Below are 21,102 nucleotides of genomic sequence, written 5' to 3' on the forward strand. Positions count from 1 at the left end.
AATTTAAGAGCCCATGGGGCCTACTTCTGAGCCATGTTGTGGCGCTCTTTTGACATTCATGTTTGTTTTCACTTTGTAGAGGGCCAGACAAGCAACATTCTTACCTACAAGATACAGTGGTAGTGCATTACAAACCACATGGTGTGGCTCAAAAGCAAGTCCCCTGGGTTCTTGCCTTTTAAGGCGAAAGCCTTCAATGCCTTATCGTTGCCGGCAGGAGGTTGTCAGTAGAAGGATACCAGCAGAGGTGTCACGCTTTAAAGAGCGAGAGTTAAAAATAAATTATAAACCCTGTCTCCACCGGGAATCGAACCTTCATCCCTTGGATACCATCCCAGCGCTTCATCAAATGCGCCACGCCGCGGATCGTGAAACGATCTTCATATTCCCCTTGTCTACCTTGTCTACCGTGACAAATACTGCGCCTTTCTTTTCCTGTAAACGAATTATAGAACGCCGGTGAACTTTGATGCGTTCAATGAAATGCTGGTTGTGTTCGACAAGGGGTGCGCGATGTACTGTCACGACAGGTCATGACGTCAGCAGGCGATTCATGTAGAGAATCTTGGGATACTGCGAAGCGCAGACCCTGCGATCCAGCACCGCACCGTCCAACTGGCGGAAGAGGCCGCAACAAACCAAGAACTACCTGCCAGCCTCTAATCCGCGGGTGCACGACTCGTCTTTCCCGGCACGCGTGCCGGGGGCGGGAAAGAGGACACATATTTCCGATGGAAATAAAAGTTGTGCGACCAACTAGCCACGCTTATACGAAGCTGACCCCGCCGGGCGTCCAATCTAGACGTCCGTGCAGCGCCTTTAGCTTGCCGCTCACCGGAAAATAGTATGGGCTCCTGCTCATATAGGCCTCGAGGGGAATGAGGCAGCCGACGCCACCGCCCGCGCGCTTTCTTTCCGGGCTTCCCATCTCGACCCCCTATATCAGGATCTCGAATTCAAACCCGCGTATTCCTTTAAAGACATTGTTCTTTATTATCAGTCTTGCCATAACCTTTACCCTCGCCCGAGTAAAGGTCTATCTAAGACGGAGGAGCGGCTTCTACTCCGTCTCTATACCAACACTCTTCTGTGCCCGGCAGCACTGAAACATTTTAATCCTTCCTTCACGGGTAGTTGTCCGCACTATGGGGAGAAGTCTTCGGACATCTTCGGACATGGTGTGGGCTTGCCCATCCAACCCAGCTTTTCCTCCTCACTCCAACCTCACTCGGGAGGACTGGGAGGCGACCCTGCTCGGCTGCTATGACCTGCAGGCCCAAAAGGCCTTGGTCGTGCGCACCCGGGCAGCGGCCGACGCCACTGGGGTCCCGTACTAGGGACCCAACCTAGTGTTCGTAAGGATCGGGTCTTCAAAGATCCGGCTCATGCATACCTCCACCTCTTTTGAATTATTAAACGTTTTTCACCACCACCACCACACGGTAAACAAAAGCAGACCCAGATGTCTAGGAGGCGTTAGTACAGCAGGCATCAGCGGCGTTTGAAATTGATTTACAGGATCGAATAGGCGCAGTATCTGTCACAATTCTCCGCGAACACATGTACCACGCTGTAAAGAAAGGGAGGAAGGTGGGAGTGAGAGAAGAGAGGAAGATAGAGGTGCAGTAGTGAAGGGCAATGATCCACTGCGCTATAATGGTTTTCGCCTCATGGCACTTTAGTGGTCCAAAGTGCGCTCTAGAATTTTTTACCGACATACAGTGGCGTTGTATCTGTATAACTTGGGATGTGCAAATGAAGTCAATACGAAATATATTACCTTAATCCTTTCATGAATGAAAATGTTTCAACACATACCGCTGCATCTCACCTCCCAGTGGTTATAAAAAGTTAAACTGCCATCTTGTCGCGCTAATATAATGCAGCACTATTATTTTTCTTTAAGCAAAAACTGCCGCTAAGTGGAACCGCCTTTCCGCCTCCACAGTTACAATTAGTGACAGTACTAACTTCAAGGCCGCTGTTAAAGGTGCCTTCAAGTGCAGTCGTGCTCGCCCCTGCTTGTTGCTCCGGCCCACGCGAGATTTAGAAGGTGAGGCGGAACTTGAGCCATTGATTGATGACTCGGGGGGGGGGGGGGGGGTGATTATATATAGCGCGGTTTTTTGAAAGAATCTGTTGAGCGACAGCGCCGATAGTAATGACGTTTTCGAAATTGTAAAATCTGCTATGGCTGTTTTTTATAGCCGGCCACAAATATCTAATTACAACCGGATGCCTAAGAGTAATAGATCAAAATTGAATTTGAAACATTAGTGAACCGTGCTTACTAGTTAACATTGTTTCCCTGTTTTATGGCGTCTTTTGACGCTGGCACAGTTTAGAACAGTGAACACCTTCCAGTGCGAATACGTTACACCTTCCACTGCAGTTAATTGGTGTAACCAGTGACTAAGGAAACAGAACCCTAACAAAGTAAGGTAATGTAAGCTTTTCCTAAAACTAAGTCCTCTGCCTTATGCTGCTCAACTAAAAATGTGCTAAAACGTGTAAATGCTTATATTGTGGTGTTCATCTCCACACATGTTTTGCCTTAAAAAAAATTGCGTGTATCCTGTAAACGATAATACTTATAATAGCGATTATTTGCAGTGACTATCGTACATCCTCTGATGAAAAGGAACTTCGGTTTTCCCTCATTAATATCCAGGTAATACGTTTTTTTCCCCGACCTAATTTTACAGCAAATGTTGTCTTTCCACCGTACATCAGGAATTATTCAAAGAATGTTCCTATGACAAGTTCATCCTTTCAATTAATTATGCCCTCAAGGCCACCATTCTAGTATAAGAGAGTAATTACTCACTAGTATCCGCACAAGCTCTGTAAAGCTTTTTTTTTTATTTTTTTTTTTTTTTTTTTGCAGCCATACGGCTGCCCTTGAATGAATGCTGATCAGTAATTATTCCATTATTACGAATGCACTCCACCTGGGGGGTTTCTCTTAGAGGCTTCGAAATTTGATCGAAGCCTTTTATGCAAAACGATTTACTTCACTCATTCTATTCTGTACATTCAACAAGTCAAGTGATCTGCCCAATTTGATTGTATCAATTTTCGATAACGTCTTTCTGAGCGATTTAGCTGGTGTTCTATATGCACAAGCAATTTTCTATGCAGCAATATTTTTAACCAATTATATGCTTACATATAGTACAAATAAGAAAAATCTGTTTAGGAACTAATACCTTCATATTGTTTACTTGCATTCTTTTTCTTTTACCCACTCACCTAGTCTCCTTAAAATCCTGGGGGTTGTCTATTTAGTTAGGTTTCATTTCACTTCATTTATTTACCATCAGAGACCAAAGAGGGAATTGCACTGAACGAGGAGGTGGGAAACGTAAAATGCAATAAGAACTACAAATAATATTTCAAACTACAGCAGCAACCGCACTTCTGTGCAGGCATTTAGAGTGCAAACTGCTCCCGACATGAAGGTTAAACTCGCTAACGAACATCAAACACTAAGCAGAACCTGGCAGAATAATTCTGAAGGCAGGAATAAACAAAATTTTTAAATTCGTTTTTTTTTTTAAGGAAAAGTAAAGAATGAATTAGATAATCAAAACAATTTTATGCAATGCTATCCCCGGCATATAAGAGTTAATATTTGCAAGTCACATAAGCGAAGGGTTAGCTAAGTTTCAGAGATAAGGGAAGAGGTAAGGTAAGAGATGCTTCTGCGCAACACTTACGTGGTTTAGGTGCCTATACCGCCATTCGCAGTCCTTGATGACACGGCCCTTGGGTCCTATAGGAACCTGCGAAAAACAATAATGACGATAATGAAAAAGTTAATACGGAAACAAGTGCTAATGACGAGAAATGAATTCATTTGAGCAGGCTAAATGAAGCAGGGAAAAGTATTTTTTTTTTATGTCTTGAGCAACAGAGAGCTTACTTCTAATAGATTTCTGACAGCCATATTACTTTGTCATAATAAGGCTTGATCTAACGTATGCCAATACTTCCGACAGTGTTCTTGATTTTTGCAGTTTGCATTGCACTGCGAGGACATATATTTGTTTTATGGGCCCAGACAAAATCACTGACGTTTTGCACAATCTATACCTTACGCCCCAGGTGAAAATCGTAACTAGTCTAACTAGTTAATGGAGAAATTCCAAGTGGGCACTAGTTGGTTCTCATTAAGTTCCAGCAGGTTCCAAATGGAAGTCAATTGGTACCAACTGGTATCTACTGGGAACTGTTTCATAAGCGAGTTCCAGCTGGGACTCAATGGGAACCAACTGGTATCAACTGGGAATTGTTCTATAAAATAATTACCCTAGTTACTTCAGTAAACGACGACGCTTTCGATTTACTGACTTGGTCATCGCATGCGAAGAATTTATAAAAGAGAGCAGAGAAGTCAGTACAAGATTCCTATTTGTTTTCCTATCAGGCCTGTTTGTTTTCCCGCGCTAGTTGAAAGGGAGCACTCGTACCCAGGAGGATATGTGCCATTCTCACCGGGTCAAATCAGCAGCCAGCCCGAGGCAGCAGAACGCATCAACAAGTGGGACGCGGCGTCAGCGTTTAGCTCGACCGCGAGTTGACCAATTGACTGCGAGATCTGCGTTTTCCCTGTCACTCATCCGGGCCCATTGACTCGTTCGAACTGAGAAGGGGTGCACCACTGCAGCAGTGACCGATTAGGCCTCATTCGCGGACTGCCCTGCTTGCCTTCAGGCGAGTCTGCGTCGCTATCGAGGCTGACTACGAGTGCGCAGATTATCGCTTTCGTAGTCGTAATGCATTACCGCGTCGATAATGACTGAGGCTACTCGCGCGACTGTAATTGTCGTGTGCCTCTTTAGGTGGCGCGCGTTGTTGTGAGTGACGTCTGACAGCGCTTTGAAACGAGGTTTGTAGGAACGAAAGGGCTGACGTTACGTCCATTGAGGATTGTTTGTGGTATTTTGCACTTTTCGCGTTACTGCGGTATCGAAGACTCGTCATATCAACTGCCGTCGCAAAGGCGGTCGACGGCAAACGTCTAGTCTCATGTGTTTCGGAATGAATGTTTCGTTTTTATTTCCTTTTTTTGCCAAAAAAGCATAACACGCATTTCTACGGCGTGAGCAAAGCCCCACAGAAACTCGTGCAAACTCAAAGTTATTGCTTTCCCTTTTTCTTTATTAAGGTGAAAGCCTCTATTTCCTCATCGTTGCGGCGGCTCAGAGTGGTTGAGACGGGATGACGTCATGTAGGTCTCGAAAAATCACAGAGCACCACCACAGTATGCGCGAATGCGTGCCTCATATGGCCATATAGCAAACAATGATTAATTAATAATTAATGGTTAATAAATAATGACTAATTAATAACCAATAATGACAAAAGAAATAATAATTGGTAATTATTAACTGATTAATTATTACTTGCTAACGAAATTGCGTAATTAATTACTCATTAATGTCGCGCACACGGTAAAATCAAACGCACAACAGTAAACGTAGAACGACTGCGAAGATACAATTAGGAGCATAATTATGCACTCGCAGAATGTCAAAGAGTAGTCGCTTGCTTTACTCGTGGATAGCTACATGCGCAACAGTCGCGTAGCAGAATGCAAAACTCTGGCTTTCGCCTTTCATCACTTTAGTCGCCAAAGTGTCCTCGAATTTTGCTTTCTTGCATAATTAATCGCTCTGAGAATCGAGCCCATAGCCAGAGGGGAATTGACCATTTGCATTTTATATCTGGGTGAATTGCTTGCTGGATTGTTTCTATTCGCAAGGAAATTTTTGTTTCCTGATCAGAGCTAATGAGTATCTAATTCCTTAGTGTTGCAGTGAACAGAAATGTAATTTCACTGGGAACACAGGCTGTACCATTCCTAGTACAAACGCTTTGTTCCTCACTTAATCAGTAGTCTTTTATCTCTATTGCTATTAACCCACTGATACTGATTAGCATGCAATGATAAGATACCACTTTATCAGAAAGACCACGCGACATGGTTATAAAGCCTTTTTTAACCAATCCCAGTGTTGAAGGAGAGTCCGATTTCCATCTCACCCTCCAGCTTTGGCCGCTCCTGCCAACGCGGGCGTGTCATGTCGTCTCGTGGCGTCATACAGCCCGATGCCCAATCAGTGTCTGGTCATGTTAACTCCTAACTATCATCTGTCAGAAGTATGCTTGCGGTTCTTCGGTAACCCGCTGACAACGCCGAATTTTCCTGAGACGAAGGCTGTCGCGTTAAAAGGAGTCAGAGCACTGCATATATCGGGATCACCTTGAACCGAGCAGAATCCTTTTCCGGACACCGAAAACACAGTTTGAGCCATGTTCGGTCTTGTTTACTGTCTGTGTTTAATGTGTTTCTTAGAGAAACAAGGGGGAAAAAATTACGATTGACTTTCGCAACTAAAGTAGTGAAAGGCAAAAGCCTGAGTGCCGCATTCTGTTACGCTAAATAGTAATGAGGTAATTGATCATGAATGAATTAGTCATAAGTAGGTAATAATTTAATGAACTAATTATTAGTCATTAATTAGAAAATAATTTATTATTTGATTAAATAATTGGTAACTGATAATTCATTGGCATATGGCCATTAAGGCACGCATTCGCGCATACTGTGGTGGTGCTCTGTGATTGGTCGAGACCTCTATGGCGTCATCCCGCCTCGGCCTTCAGAGCCGCCGCAAAAGCGGGACTCATTTTGTCCACGACAGCATGAGCCATTAAAGGCCTTAGAACCGGTGTTGCAAGCATCGATGTAGCGAGTAAAAAAAAAAAAAAAAAAAAGAAAGTAAACTGCATATTTTCTTTGCCGTTCCTTACTGCTACTATGCAATAACGATCGGCACCTGTGAGTCTAGTTTCTTTTGTTTCTTTCATGCGTGATACTAAACCAGACTGACTTCCGCTGGCCACACTTTGCCGCCCTTTTAGTTTTATTTCTGTGAAGATGGCGCTCAGCAACGGCTGAACGCTTCGCAAATTGTCTGTATTGCCTGTACATATACCCTTTGTACATAATCACATGCAATAAAAGAGCATAGGAAGCCAGAGTACGTTCGCAGTTTGCAGCTGCATCATACCGCTGTCTTCGCGTGCGAAAGAACGTCCGTCTGAAAAAAAGGGGGGCGCACTCTGCAATTCAGCAGCAAAGCTGCCGTGCCGAGTCTGCGGTCAGCCAAGTGTCAGTGGACCCTCGTGAGTAACTGGTCTCTACAATCCTAGAAACTCACGAACACATTGCAGGAACAGGAGTCATCATTATTCAACGGCTGCAAGAGCTCCCGGCAGCCACGGCCAGCAACTTCGCTCGCAGAACGCTAAACAAGCCTCTGTACCAGAGAGCCCAGTCTATGCGTCGAGACGGTGTTATCAAAAAACAAGCAAGTACAGTTGCCGGACGGCCTCACTCGCAAGAAGGCGTCAGAACATTAAGTCAATTGGATTCACACAGGGCTTCGCGCGTGCTTACGTTGGACCTCTTGTATGGCCTCAGATGCAGGCCGCTCTCTGAATCCTACCGCACATCAGCAGTTTGATCCAATCTCTGGTGCAAAATGAAGTAACTTGGAGAGGTTATTTCGGAGAAAAGTAAATTCGTGCGAGCCTCTCAGTATTGTTGGTATAAGTCTCTATCAGAAAGGTCGACTAAGGTGTTGCAGAGCTTGGTCTAAGAAACAGTCCGCCAACAGTTACCATGTGATATAGCGAAAAAAACACCAAGCACCGTCCTTGAAACTGGGAAATGCATGAATTGCGGAACAAAGCTTGGCCGATTATTTTCTGCGCCAGCAAAACAACGGCTCTGGACGATAGGAATGAACGGCAGCTTCAGTAGCCTTCTTGTAACCTGCTTGCGAAGACACGTGTGCACATATTCGTTTTGTTTGGCACCGGGGAAATACAAGCGTAGTGTTAATGCTTCCTTGTCCATCTTCCAGCGTTGATCACGCGTGCAGAATACGCCTGATGAAGCAGAGGAAAGTGGAGGCGACGACCTCTTCACTGTTTCTTTTAGACTGAGGTACTGGCACTTATTACGAACGGTAGGGAAGAAGTGTTGAGGAAAGTCAGTGCAGCAAGTTATGCGTGTTCCTCGGTGTAATGACCCTCGTTTCAATAAGCACATTCCAATAAATACAGTAGGACAAACTCTACTCACTTCTTTGCAAGGTTTCCTTACATCAGCTGATTTCGGGACTTCTATGCATACCTCAAGCAGCTCAAAGAAGCATAGGGTGAAGGGCAGCAGTTCCTGGCCCTACGGGGCTGGGACGATAGGCCAACGCCGCTTGCGGCGGGGGCTAGCCAGCCACCGAATTTCATCTGTTGTAGGCCGTCATTGCACCTGCCACTGCTTGGGTTGTGGACGACGGCTGTTGTTGCGGCGCGCGTCTTTCTCTCCCTCTTCTTTTTCCTTTCTTCTCTATTTTCTCTTCTGTCCGCACGAGGCAGCGGAGGTGGCTCAGCTACAGAGCCTGTAGCAGGCCCGTGCATTTCCTTTTCCTTCTTCCTACGGTCACAACAACAACAAACAAGCATAACATAAAGGTTTCGCGCTTTGCAATAAGTTTATCAGCCTGGGGCAACGAACTGTCAGCGTCAAAGGAAACGCGAACAATATAACTCCAATGTTGACACACGAGCTGCAATACAAGTGTTGTAGGAGAAATACAGGCAGGTTCTGTTAGCATTTCTATGCAGCGGTATTTGCGCTAACGAACCACGAAAAATCAATCTATTGTTCGGTTTTACTCAGCAAATTGTGTTATCTTTTGTTAATCTCGCATCAATTATATTGTTCATGTTTCATGTGACGGTGTTATATATTTAAGAATGCCTGAAGGTCGGAGAGGCGGTGAAGGGTGGCAGTTCCTGGCCCTACGGGGCTGGGACGGTAGGTCAACGCTGCTTGCGCGGGGGCTAGCCAGTCATTGATTTTTATCTGTTATAGGCCGTTGACCACCGCTTCGGTGGTGGCGGACGACGGCTGTTGCGGCGCGCGTCTTTCTCTCCCTCTTCTTTTTTTGTTCTTGTCTATTTTTTTCTATTCTGTCCGCACGAGGCAGCGGAGGTGGCTCAGCTACAAAGCCAGTAGCAGGCTCGTGCATTTTCTTTTCTTTCTTCCTACAGCCACAACAACAACAAGAATGCCTGAAAGTGAGCCAATAATTAAGGCGTTGCGCAACATGAAGGTGCCCTTGAGCGGTGAGTAGCTTAGACAGGCTGAAGTAAGTGCGTGACAAGCGCAAACGAAAACCGCCAGACGAAAGCAGCGCGAACGACCGCGCTCTGATAGGAATCAGAATGAACCGACTTCCGCTGGAGAGGGGTACACAATACAGCCAAGACCACGTTAGTGGAGCAGACTTTAATTGCTGGGCTCCTGTTTTCCTTAGAGGCTCTGTGCTACGCCTTCACGGTGCCTCCATCAAAGCAATCACTGCGGCGACTATGAGACCGGATCTCATAGAACACCAGCGGCCTGCCGCGTATCCCCGAACAATGCGAAAATGGCCGACCGCCACAATGACGTAGAATATCAACGCCGCTCCGTACACACAAAACAAGCAAAACCAAACACCAGATAGAGTGCGGCGAAACCTGTATCATTCCGTGATAGGCAATTAAAGAAGCCGGACAGCGACGACCGCGCGCGTGTTTCGACACAGCGTCTGCGGACGCTTCGTCTCGAGTTGCGCCCGGCGTATATAATTTGCAATTATCGACAATTAGCTCGTCGTCCCAGAAACTCGGCTCAAGACGCGGCAAGGTTAAAGCGTGCGACGTCCCACATATCGAGCGAGGAGGCGACGGAACGCCGTCGAACAAGCTTTCATCTTTCGTCGCGGGTCACACGGCTCCCGCGTTCCGGTCGATGCTAATTATGCCCGCGCCGCTGGTGCTTGACGGCCCACATTGAAAACACGGCAACTTTCACATACATCGACACCGCGAGGCTGCGAAGTCCGCCCGACCAGTTTGGTTCAGCGTTAGCGTAGGATGGGACCTGCTATGTCCACTCTTCGGGAGGAAGTGCGCCTGCTCTCCCTTGTGGAAGCATCGGGGGACATGTAAAAAGGATGGTCGATATAGAATACTGTCGCACAACCGTTTATTCTGAGTTCTATATTAAGAATTATACTTACACCTTTTTCCAAAAGTTTAAAGTCCAAGGGGTTCGCTTCTACTATTATGTGGCTCCTGCAGAATTCGCGGAAGGATTGGAGGGGGCATGACAAAATGCAATCTTGGCATTCTAGGTCATGAGAGCACTCAACAAGACAAAGACCACAGAATAAGAAAGATCATGTGCCTGCTTTATTTTGTCGTCCTTGTATTTTTAAGTGCCTTCACGATCAACATGGTAAACCAAGTCACCCAACATGCGACCGTTATTCTTACCCTCAGAAGATTTAAAATACTAGGACGAATTACGAACTATACGGTGGGGCTCCGAAGCACGCCGCATTATACGAGCAGCATAGTGTGGAGGCGAAGCAGACCACTTGGGCCCTAAAACTTTAACAAAAGATGTAGTTTTTTTATTTCAAAAATGTCCGGCACACAGAGTTCTTATTGAGGCGTATGGCACCTAGGTGTGGTGCCTTAAGTTCAGTATATGCTCTACGAGGCTGCTATTCGGACTAAACGTTTACAGAATCAGTTCAGTTCAAATTGCTGTTGTTAGACGTAAGCTATTAGCACTGTAAGTAAATTCACGGACAGTTCAAGTAGCAGCCGATCCGACCAGACCAGACACGTTGCAGTGCGAGTCTACTGTTCTGTCTCGCTGATTCTTGTTCACTATCTCGCATCTCGAGTCATGTTCATTGCGTTCCTTGAAGCAGTCACTGTAGGCGGGACTGGATTAAGAAAAATGGGGCCCTAGGCTGCAGCACGTGCAAGCCCCCTCCTCCTCCCCTCTGGCGGTCCCTCCTCATTTCCATGCTATACTTCAATATACCCCCTTCATTTTAACTACACCAAACTAAACAAGTACAAGGGGTGATCATTGCGATTAGTGCGTGAATGATGCCTTAGTTCGGCGGTACATAAAACACAACCGTACCCATTAACGCTCACATAAGGAGGCAACAAATAACAATTAAGGGACTAATTAGGGAATCACTCTGACACGGCCTATTTTCCTCTCCCAAAACGAGAGAAAAGGAGTAATTGAACTATTTGATAGATGTAAGGCGGTGATGATCGCGGAGGTGGAAAAACATATTTTCCACCCTATCTCACTTGTTCAAGTTACAATTTTAGGTGTTGCCCACCTGCAAAGGACGGGAAAACTCACAAAAACCATAAAAAAGAACTCTTCTCCAATCCCTAAGTAAGCGCAGATCATCTAAAACGAAAGGGACCTCCCAGAGTGGTAAGGAATTCCTGTTTTTGCAGTTCGACAGACAGGGTCTCCACAAAACCTAAACGAAGCCAGATTAGGCGTGTGCCCCGTCTCTTCGTCCTGGTTTTCGTTCCTAATACCTGTTGCTGGAAATTTTGTCATTCGTGCTTTCCTATATGAAGCAGGTTATAATAAATCGGTTCCCTCCTCCTGCCCTGGGGGATGTGGCCCTGGGCTGCAGCCTCCATAGCCCCCACCTTAATCCAGCGCTGACTATAGGCAAGGTCAGTTCCGAACCTCGCAGCCAGAAAGAAAGGCGCTAGAGGCCTACTTTATTCAGCTGCGTAACATCTCCCTCAGTAGAAGGCGCCACTTTCCTCTTTCTTTTTTCTTTTTTTGTCGTTGGCCGGGTGCGAGTGCTATTTTCCTGCTTGCTTCTTCCCAGCTTTGACCGTATAAATGCCGCGTCGTGCTCGGGAAGTGACGTAAGCGAATGTGCCGAGCAATAAACTTGCGAACCATGGCTAACTGGTTCACTAACGGTGTACTATGTGCGCATGCAGCCTTACACGCGCATCGGTGGTGTAAACGCCCATTTTCCTAAGTGCACGCCCGAGTTATCATTGCAATTCTTGAAAGGTGGTGCTGTTGATCTTGCGCTCAGCCTACATATGCGCTGCATGGATTTACGAGGAGCGAACATGAAAAGGGAGAGGGGAAAAGCGAAGCAGGGAGTGCTTCGTGAGCCATGAGAAGCCAGATCTGAAGTCACAAAGGGGTCGTCACGAAGGCGCCGCGGTGTATACAAAGCGTGCGGGCGATTACTTCGCAGCATCGCTAATGTGGGCCGCCTATGGGGCGGCTCGTAACGGGAACGCGCGATCCTGTACGCCACCACGCATGCGGCTTTTGATTGAGCCAAGGCTCGCGCAGACAGCGTGGACCCGCTTTCTTTAGGGCCCCTTGCCTTGCAAATGGAGCCCGCGTGACCCGGGCCGCAGCATGGGCGTTTCTGACGCAGACTTTATCTCGGGAGAGGCAGTGTTCGTGATTCAGCGCAGAAGCGGCACGCGGTTGACTGAACTCCCTTCTCCACGGACTGCTGGGAAGCATAAGAAATGAACTACTATACTCTAAAAAGAAAACAAACATCGGGCTAAAGGCTTTCAATTTCGTCTTCTTATACAAATGAAAAAACGAAGCTGTAGCGAATTGAAGCGAAGTCGCGACCTTGGTATAAGTGGCACAGTAAGATTAGCTGTATTGAAACCTTCACCTGAATCTGCAGAGGAGCGAGGTTCTTCACTTTTGCTGCGGCTTATCATTTATTCCCGTAGAAAACTCCGCACCAGTCGCGAGCGGAGCCTCTCTAGCACGAACAGCAATACTTGTGCGGGGTATTCAGCCGACGAAGTCGTCCACAGCGGGACACAACTCAAGAATGCATCGTCAGATGCCCCTCAAATGAAGTCCGCCGACCAACGGCGTCGATCAGATTGACGAAGTCTCACTTAATTCCATAGCGTGGATTTGCAGGTGAACTACATGCGTGTCCGTGAAATAGAATTAACTGCGTGACAGTCTGTCCACCTCGTGAACTATAAGGCCTCATGTGAGTGGCATTAGCCGCCGCTATCATGAATTTTAGATATATGAGCGAGCAAAGACCGGCCAGGAAAGTCGTCTCGCCGATTGCAAGAGTATAGGGAGCAGGCAGTTCATTTGTTCCACCACAACCAACCGATCGTGCATTCGCAAGTGGAGGGGCTATCCAGATTTCTCAGCACGATATCCATCAACAAACAGTGCTACAGGTATACGATCCGTGAAGTTCAATGAGCCGTAATACTCTTACTTGTGGACTTCGAGCATAGTGAGAGAGGAAGGGAGGTGAAATAAATAAAGGAAAATAAATATCAAGGTCAGGATTGAGGACATGTGCCCGGTGATGCAAATCGCACTGCGTCACCACATGAGCGAAATAACCGTATTCTGCCTTTTGCGGATTAGATTTCCATTGTTATTAATGCGTCACGGCGACTACAGGGCATGACCTCCGTTGGACGGGAGGAAAACATAGCTTCCTAGTATGGGGGAATCTTCACGCGACAAGGAAAGAAGGATATTTTTTTGTTTTGCTTTCGTCTGGGACCGGCCGGCCGTTGAAGCTATGACAACCGGGTTCGGAGCTTACGACTGCAAGCCCCATAACGGCAGCATTTTCCCGTCACGTTTGGTGGCGGTGGCGCTGACGATTTCGTGCTAAGCCTGGGCCCAGCGGGCGCGTCCGCAGTCCTCTCGCTGCTTCGCGACGAGCTATAGGAAGCTAGAGCACACGGCAAGACTGCGAGCGGAAACATCCCTGGTGCGTTAATCTTACCGAGCAAAGTGTGCAAAGCTGGTGTCCGTGGGCAACAGCGTTGACCGCATATTCGTCTCAAAATTGTTCCTCCAGGACAACGACAGGCGAGGCTTAAGAGAGCTTGGAAAGCTCCAAAATCTTTCTCCCGGAGGAGACCTCGAGACGACGAGACCCCCTGTTTAAGAAGAGCTGCGTCACCGATGTCTCGAGTCGGTATCTTAGGCTCGGAGCCGTAGTCCTGTCAACACGTGGGAAGCCTTGTGCGAAGCTTTTTCAACGTTGTACGATGAAGGTTGCCGTGGTCGGGGCTGGTTCCTCTGGAGTTACAGCTGTCAAGGCGTGTCTCGAAGAAGGACTCGATGTAGTGTGCTTCGAGAGGGCATCCAACTGCGGTGGGTTATGGTGGTACCGAGAGGACGATGACGACTCGGACACCGGCTCGGTGATGCGCTTCACCGTGGCCAACACCAGCAAGGAGATGTGCGTGTACAGTGACTTCCCACCGGACAAGGATTGGCCCGTGTTTCTAGACCACGAAAAAATGCTGCAGTACATTCGAGACTACGCGGACCACTTCGGGGTGACGCAGCACATACGCTTCAGGCACATGGTGGTGGAACTGAGCAAAGACCTGACGCTGAGGGTGCGCGACGTGGAGACGGGCAAGGAGTTCGAGGAGACCTTCGACAGAGTAATGGTGTGCACGGGACACCATGCGATACCATTTGTGCCATTCTTCCCGGGACGGGACAAGTTCAGGGGTCGGGTGATGCACTCACGGCAGTACAAATACACCGAGGAGAGTCTCCGGGGCAAGAGAGTCGTGGTTGTTGGCTTCGGAAACTCGGCTGTTGACATCGCTGTTGACTTGAGCGGCGTGGCTGAACAGGTGAGAGTATGTTTGCGTTATTCTATAAGGAAATGCCGCTGAGATGAAAAGTGCACACAGCGCAATTTTTGAACAAGAATGCACAGTACGTCGCACGATCGGGCTTCTCTCTTGCTTACCAGATGCATTACATATATGGTTTGGTTTATTGTATTTAACGTCCCAAAACAACCCATGTAGGTTATGAGAGACGCGCATTGTATATATGGGCGGAACTGTATTGGCATCATAACTTAGTATGAAAGCTAATGAAAGTATAATAACGGAAGTCTGAAATTTAGGTTTTTAAAATAAAAGGGAAGATAACACAGTGAGAATGAAAAATTAGGTAAAGAGCAGCGTGCTGTAATGATCAAATGAGAGTTGAAAATGTCCTAGCCGAAAATCAGGATGGAGAAATGTGTGCGGGAGAATAATGTAATATGCGGACAGGATATAACCAATGACCTTTGGAGATAAATGAGTAGATGCTAGTAGTAGGAAAGCATAGCAGCATGGGGCAGAGATTTGGAAGATAAGATGGAGAAACTCTCTGGGACTGCACGGTAATCGGACATTATTAGAATAAGTGCTTGTCCTGCAGCTATTATAAACGTTGGTATTCTTCTTATTGGAAGGAGCTAAAGTTTGTCACATTTTGCCGATAGAACGTCCACAGCACAACATTTAGGAAGAGCACTTAAAATTTCTTACGTGTTTTAAATGCGAAAGTCTGGGTTGTGCTAAGAAATGGTTGAAGGCAGATTATGGATGGTCGAAGGTCTACTCAGAGGTGGATTAAAGTCAATTAATAATAGTGACGTGTATGCACTGAAATTACTATCCGTAGTACCACTGCGACCACGCGAATGTCCCGATGACGTCATGCCGATTGTTCGAGACTTATTTTCTGGTCACCACCCCGCTGGGTTCCGCTGCTAATATAAAGATTTTGCCTCAACAATAATTCCAACATTTCTACTTCCTTGGAACTGCAGCGGTGCCCCAGTGCCTCCGGACATCCATAACGGGCACAGCCTAGCGCAACTCGAATGTTTTATTTTCCTTCCTGCTAAAAACGCACCAGCAAATTTCCATTATCGCAGCGCTCGGTTTGTATGCAGAAAACATAACTGTGCAAGATAGCAGCTGTGCAAGAGGAGATTTGCTAGCTAAGCGCTCACGTATTCGTTATAGCGTCCTTCCAAAAATAAGCCACGTTACAGATGTCTAATCGGTTAACAGGCTTACCCCTGGTGTGGCGCTCGGCTACGCCGGGGTGGAATGCCGTAAAAATGGGTCTTTGACGGTACCGTGTGTAAAGAAAAAACGATACCCTATTCTTGGCGCTCCTTAGTCAGAATCGCCCTTGCGAGAATAACACGCATCATCCTCATTACCACCATCGTTTCAGGCTTCATATAAATCATAACGTTATAACTATGTGGGAGAATTCCTGCCCCGGGCCACCTGTGGTCGGCTTACTATACCAGATTTCTTAACCATATCCAAAACCTCAATGCGCATTTTCCTTCGCAGTGATTATCCCTTAATCATAACGCGAGAGAGTGAGACGCTCCTAAAGGAAAGGAAGATATTTATCCCGTGTTAAAAAGCGCTGAGGAGCGGATTAGGGAAATCAAGAAGAATTAGGCTACGGCAGGGCATGTAGTGGGAAGAGAGGATAACCGATGGTCGCTTAGGGTAATAAATTGGATTCCAAGGGAAGGAAAGCGTAGCAGGGGGCGGCAGAAAGTAAGGTAGGCGGATGAGGTTAAGAAGTTCGCAGGGGTCAAGTGGATGCAGCTCGCACAGGATCGGGTTAATTGGAGGAATATGGGAGAGGCCTTCGCCCTGCAGTGGGTATAGTCCGGCTGATGATGACATAAAAGGAAGGATGGGGACATTTCCAGACCGTATTGTTGGCATCAAACCCACTTTTCACAACTTCGTTTCAGGTGTTTGTCTTGTTTTAGAAAGTGCTTGGCGTTGGATACATCTTAGGTATTTGGGCAGTCCTGTTAAAATGACACCTTGTTTTTCTTGACAGGTTTTTCTCAGCATACGTAGAGCCAATTGGGTCGTGCCCCGTCACGTCGGCGGTGTGCCCATCGACGTGGTCTTTTCCAATCAGTTTCTCCTCTTCTTCTATGATCACGTCCCAAGCATTGTGAGCTCCTGGTATCTGCAGTGGATTGCCAACAGCGCCTGCAACCACAAGCTTATCGGCCTGGAACCTCAGCATCAAATGCTCGCCCAGTATGCGGTCATCAACAGCGCACTTACAGAGAAATTGCTCGCCGGTGAAGTCAAGCTACGTGGGGAAATTGAAGCGTTCAGCGAACAAGGAGTCATCATTGACGGTGTTGAGGAACAAGTGGACCTCGTGGTCTTCGCCACGGGCTACAGAAACGATGTGCCCTTCGCCACTAACGTGCTCCGGCGCGAAGGCGACTTCCCTCTCCTGTACCAGAGGATATTCCCTCCCGAACACCCCCAGGTCGCCTTCATCGGGTTTGTGGACGTCAACGCTTGCATACTGCAGGTCTCCGAGATGCAGTCCCGCTACGCTGTCCAAGTGTTCACTGGCAAGCAGACGTTGCCGTACTCAGACACCATGCTTGCCGAAGTTGTCATGAAACTGGAGGACGCCAAGAGGTTTTACGTGCCGTCCAAACGCCACTCACTCATGCTGGACCACGTAAAATACTTGAAGGAGCTGGCGGAAATCATTGGCGTTGAGCCTAAGTTCCTTCGCATGCTCCTGACGGACCCCAGACTGTTCTTCGCCGCGGTCAGAGCGCCCATACTCAATTACAAGTATCGCCTCGAAGGCCCGCATGCTTGGCCTGGTGCCCGTGACGCCATATTGGGGTACGAGTCCCGGATGAGAGCACCGCTCAAGCCGCCTACCAGGCTGGTCCGGTCTGAGCCGAGGCATTCACATATCACCCTGGTCACGGTGGTACTCCTGATTGTTGTGCTCTGTGTGGCTGTACTGCTTACTTCCGAGTTTCCGATGGTCAGTGCCGCCCTCTGGTGCGCGGGCGCACTAGTGCTGTAGGTACGGTCAGTGACAGATAGCCGCTTATTGACATGATTATTAACCTGGTAACTAATGTAGGTAATCATTGTTGTCCTTTTTTTCCTTCTGAAGACGTCAGAGCTAGCATTGTGTCTGGATGCAGGTATAACAAAGTGTGTGTAGCTAATCACAACGCACATGGCATTCTTGCCAACGAAGTATAGTACATGCGCAAACCCAGCAACGCCTTTAATTATCGCCTTCTGTTTTGGGGAGATAAAACAAGCCACATTATTTGCAAGTTATTCGCTTCGTTTGACGTGCGAACACCGTGTTACAAGACGCGTTACGTGTGCGTGGGCGTCCACCGCGATGCTCAGCTAATTGTGCATACAGACCCAAACTGCATCAGTTGAAAGCCCCTGACTGCATGTGCGACTGCGGGATTCGAACTGATCCGCAGTTACTCACTGGAGCATTGTGAATAAAATTACAGTTGCGCACTTTAGTCTCCTTTACGTGCGGAAATAAGAAAACATTGCGAGGCTCTTGTGTAGTTTCCTTATGTGCTCGGTCTTCGTTCTGGAATTTGTTGCTTTTCAGACGTCTACAACTTTTATTTTTCGTTCTGTCTTCTTCTTACTTTAAAATTTTGATTTGCATACTTTTATTTTACTTCTTTCATCATTTTTAATTTTTGTCGTTCCTATTTTCTTTTGGTGGTTTATTGTCGTTTTTATTTTGATTAAGTCATTGACTTTACACCTCGTTTCCGTCAGTTAATCTGTCGGCTGTTGCGATCACGTGACTGTCGCCACCTCTGGGGGTCACATTTTGTGGCCAACTTCCGGTCTCACGTTTGGCGCCTCGTGAGCCATATACATATTTCGCCTTAATAAGTGGGCTTACGGAGCAGCTTCAGAGCAGGCAACAAAGGGCATAGTGGCGGTCATCCGCTTTCCGTTATCAAGAGAACGGACAAGACTTGCAGTCGCCGCCTGGCGTTCACAGGGCAACCTAGTCTAGTTGTAATTATTCTACTTCAATTATCTTCATAAGATAGTGTTGAAGGCCCCCGTTCGCCAATGCGTTTGGCGTTGGCGTTGTGAGCGAAATATCACGGGCATTCTTCCGGAGGTGTCATGGCCGGCAATGATTGGTCGTCTGGTTATGTGACGTCACGAGACCACATAATGTGGCCGAATTGAAAAACGCTGCCAAATCCTACTTCACCTTAGAGGATGGAAGGGGGGGATGGGAATCCAGCTTTACAGGCCATTTGGACCTCTATAGTTAGACGCGTTGTCCTGTGTTATCAGATGGTCTTTCACATAAAGTAATATATTGCCATCATATGCTATTGTATATGAGGGCGTTAATAGCAACACGAATAAATGACTTCTTGAATAAGGGAGTAATATAGTGGACACAAACGGCGATTCGCTATAGGAACCGGCCAATGAGAGTTATTGACGTTTTCCCGGGCATTCGTTTCACGCATTGCTGGAGAGCAGACATGGCAGTAATTGAATTACAGTAATGAAATTACTATAATTTATTTACTTCTTTAGGTAATTTGTAATGTAATGAATTACTTCTTCAGTTCGGTAATTTAGTAATGTAGTGAATTACTTTTTAGTAGTAATTTCGCAGCAAAGTAATTAATTCCTCTCCAAATTACTTTGACTAAAGTGCGCCATCACTCCATCAATAGACTACAAGGTAGAGTGCGCGAAAGCAGGAACGACGTGCTGCAATCCGAAGCCAGCGTAACGGATTGGCAAAAGGAGACAGAATTGAGCAGAACTATAGTCAACTAGAATACTCTGGAGAACAAGTTGTTGTTTTGTTTAATAGATTTACTTAGATTTTGCAATTATGGAAACTAGAAAGTATTTTCAAAGTAATTGAATTACTCAGTAGAAGTAATTGTAATGTAATTTCATTACTTTTGGGGAGCAGTAATGAATAATGTAATTTAATTACTTTTCTACGATTTTCAGCAAAGTAATTAGTAATTTAATTTAATTCCTTTTCAAAAGTAATTTTGCCATGTGTGCTGGAGAGAGGAAATGAGGTAAGTAGAATTCGAAAACAGTCGTTCTATCAGTCCTTCGGTACTCCGTATGGAAGGGCTCTGGTTATATTATCCCGACTATGGATCATGAATCACCGGTTAGGGTAAAGTTCAACTCACTTTTACAGCAAGAGCTATTGCGTGATGCACTTTTCGATAGAATGCATGAGCATAGATTGCCAACAATCGCTCACGTGACAGTCACGTGTCGTGTGCTTCCTGCGATTCGATATAGTATCCCATGTTATTTACTGCACGCGGCCACATGATATTTCCAATTTTGTTATGCTAGGGGATGCATAACACCACCTTATGTGCCGTCCAGATTACACGGAGGTGTCATATGCTCTCTTCCATCGAGAGGGGGGCGCCACTACGCATTTATATGCAAGGTATTGTTGACGCACGAGGACACCAGTGATGTGTAGAAAGCAGATTTACAGGCCTTTTTCTTCGAGGCTGATCTGGACTCCAGATGCCGACAGCATCAGTTAATGAATATTGCGGGTGATTTCGTGCATGGCGACGTCACAGGCCTATGTAGCATCCCAGATATTAACTGACATCTTAATGTCGGCACGGTGGAACAATACCCGATAGATTAACCGCATGGCTTTTGGTGTCAGTAGTTTACAACAACCCCTCTCTCTCTCTCTCTCTCTCTCTCTCTCTCTCTCTCTCTCTCTCTCTCTCTCTCTCTCTCTCTCTCTCTCTCAACATCCGCCGTCATTGCAGATTAGGGATGAGAGTGAATAGAGGTCTCTGCGGTTCGTCGTCACCCTCCTCAACAGCGAGGTTCCAGACGCCGACGCAGACAGGATCCCGATGTGTGTGCTGCTGATAGTGAAATGTACATGTACTCGTGGAACATTATTTGCAGTACTGATAGCTTTAAGGTATACAGGCCGTGACAGTACCCATATTTACATCAGTAAAAGTTCGCAAACAGCACTATACATGACATATTGCTCGAGATAAACGGAAGTACAATGCATTTAGGAACTATAAATTATACGGAGGAGGGTATCTACTAAGTCCAGTCAACAGCTGAAATTTATGCGCGTGATCCACTTCAACCCACACTCTTTACTTTATAAAGCCCGTTAGACTCAGTTACTGGGCGAGAAGAAATGAGTAGTTAAGCACTCTTTTAAAGGACATTTAAAACCAGGGATAGACTTCGGCCCCCACTTAGTCCCAGGAAGCCAAGGTACAGCGTAGCAGTTTTAAAATTATTTTAATCTGTTTCCATCTATTCTTTTCTAAGTTAAAGGCCTGCACCGAACCCCCAGAAACCCGGATCGATACAAGCTGCTTGAATTTAAGTTTGAAGAATCCCTGTTGTCTAAAATGTCAGGTTTTCTTAGGTGTGCGTGCAATGCGTGAGCATTAAACAGATTGCTCTTTAGCTTCGCTTTCA

The 21,102-nt window shown here is 46.5% G+C and overlaps 3 protein-coding genes across 3 annotated transcripts in view; 2 read left to right on the plus strand and 1 right to left on the minus strand.

Moving 5' to 3' along the window:
- Nucleotides 1-21,102, minus strand: part of LOC146182357 (uncharacterized) — a 96,384-nt gene that overhangs the window by 47,776 nt on the left and 27,506 nt on the right. Inside the window, exon 2 of the mRNA XM_084577449.1 lies at nucleotides 3,720-3,785. Within this exon, the coding sequence (XP_084433575.1) occupies nucleotides 3,720-3,785 (66 nt within the window). The remainder of the gene's footprint in view (nucleotides 1-3,719; nucleotides 3,786-21,102) is intronic.
- Nucleotides 1-21,102, plus strand: part of LOC146182358 (flavin-containing monooxygenase 5-like) — a 58,483-nt gene that overhangs the window by 10,006 nt on the left and 27,375 nt on the right. The window lies entirely within an intron of this gene.
- LOC146182359 (flavin-containing monooxygenase 5-like) lies at nucleotides 13,739-17,998 on the plus strand. The gene is made up of 2 exons (XM_084575989.1): nucleotides 13,739-14,601; nucleotides 16,631-17,998. Exons 1-2 carry the CDS (start codon nucleotides 13,999-14,001, stop codon nucleotides 17,642-17,644), a joined length of 1,617 nt encoding a protein of 538 aa, XP_084432115.1. The 5' UTR covers nucleotides 13,739-13,998; the 3' UTR covers nucleotides 17,645-17,998.

The sequence above is a fragment of the Amblyomma maculatum genome, chromosome 8, assembly GCF_055883805.1.
Source record: "Amblyomma maculatum isolate TAMU_Amacu chromosome 8, ASM5588380v1, whole genome shotgun sequence".
Lineage (NCBI taxonomy): Eukaryota > Metazoa > Arthropoda > Arachnida > Ixodida > Ixodidae > Amblyomma > Amblyomma maculatum.

What these genes read in the sequence shown, in the direction of transcription:
- LOC146182359 (XM_084575989.1), top strand. Translation starts at nt 13,999, where the DNA reads ATGAAGGTTGCCGTGGTCGGGGCTGGTTCCTCTGGAGTTACAGCTGTC. An exon ending in TGAGCGGCGTGGCTGAACAG is followed by an intron (nt 14,602 to 16,630) that starts GTGAGAGTATGT and finishes TTTTCTTGACAG; the next exon opens with GTTTTTCTCAGCATACGTAG.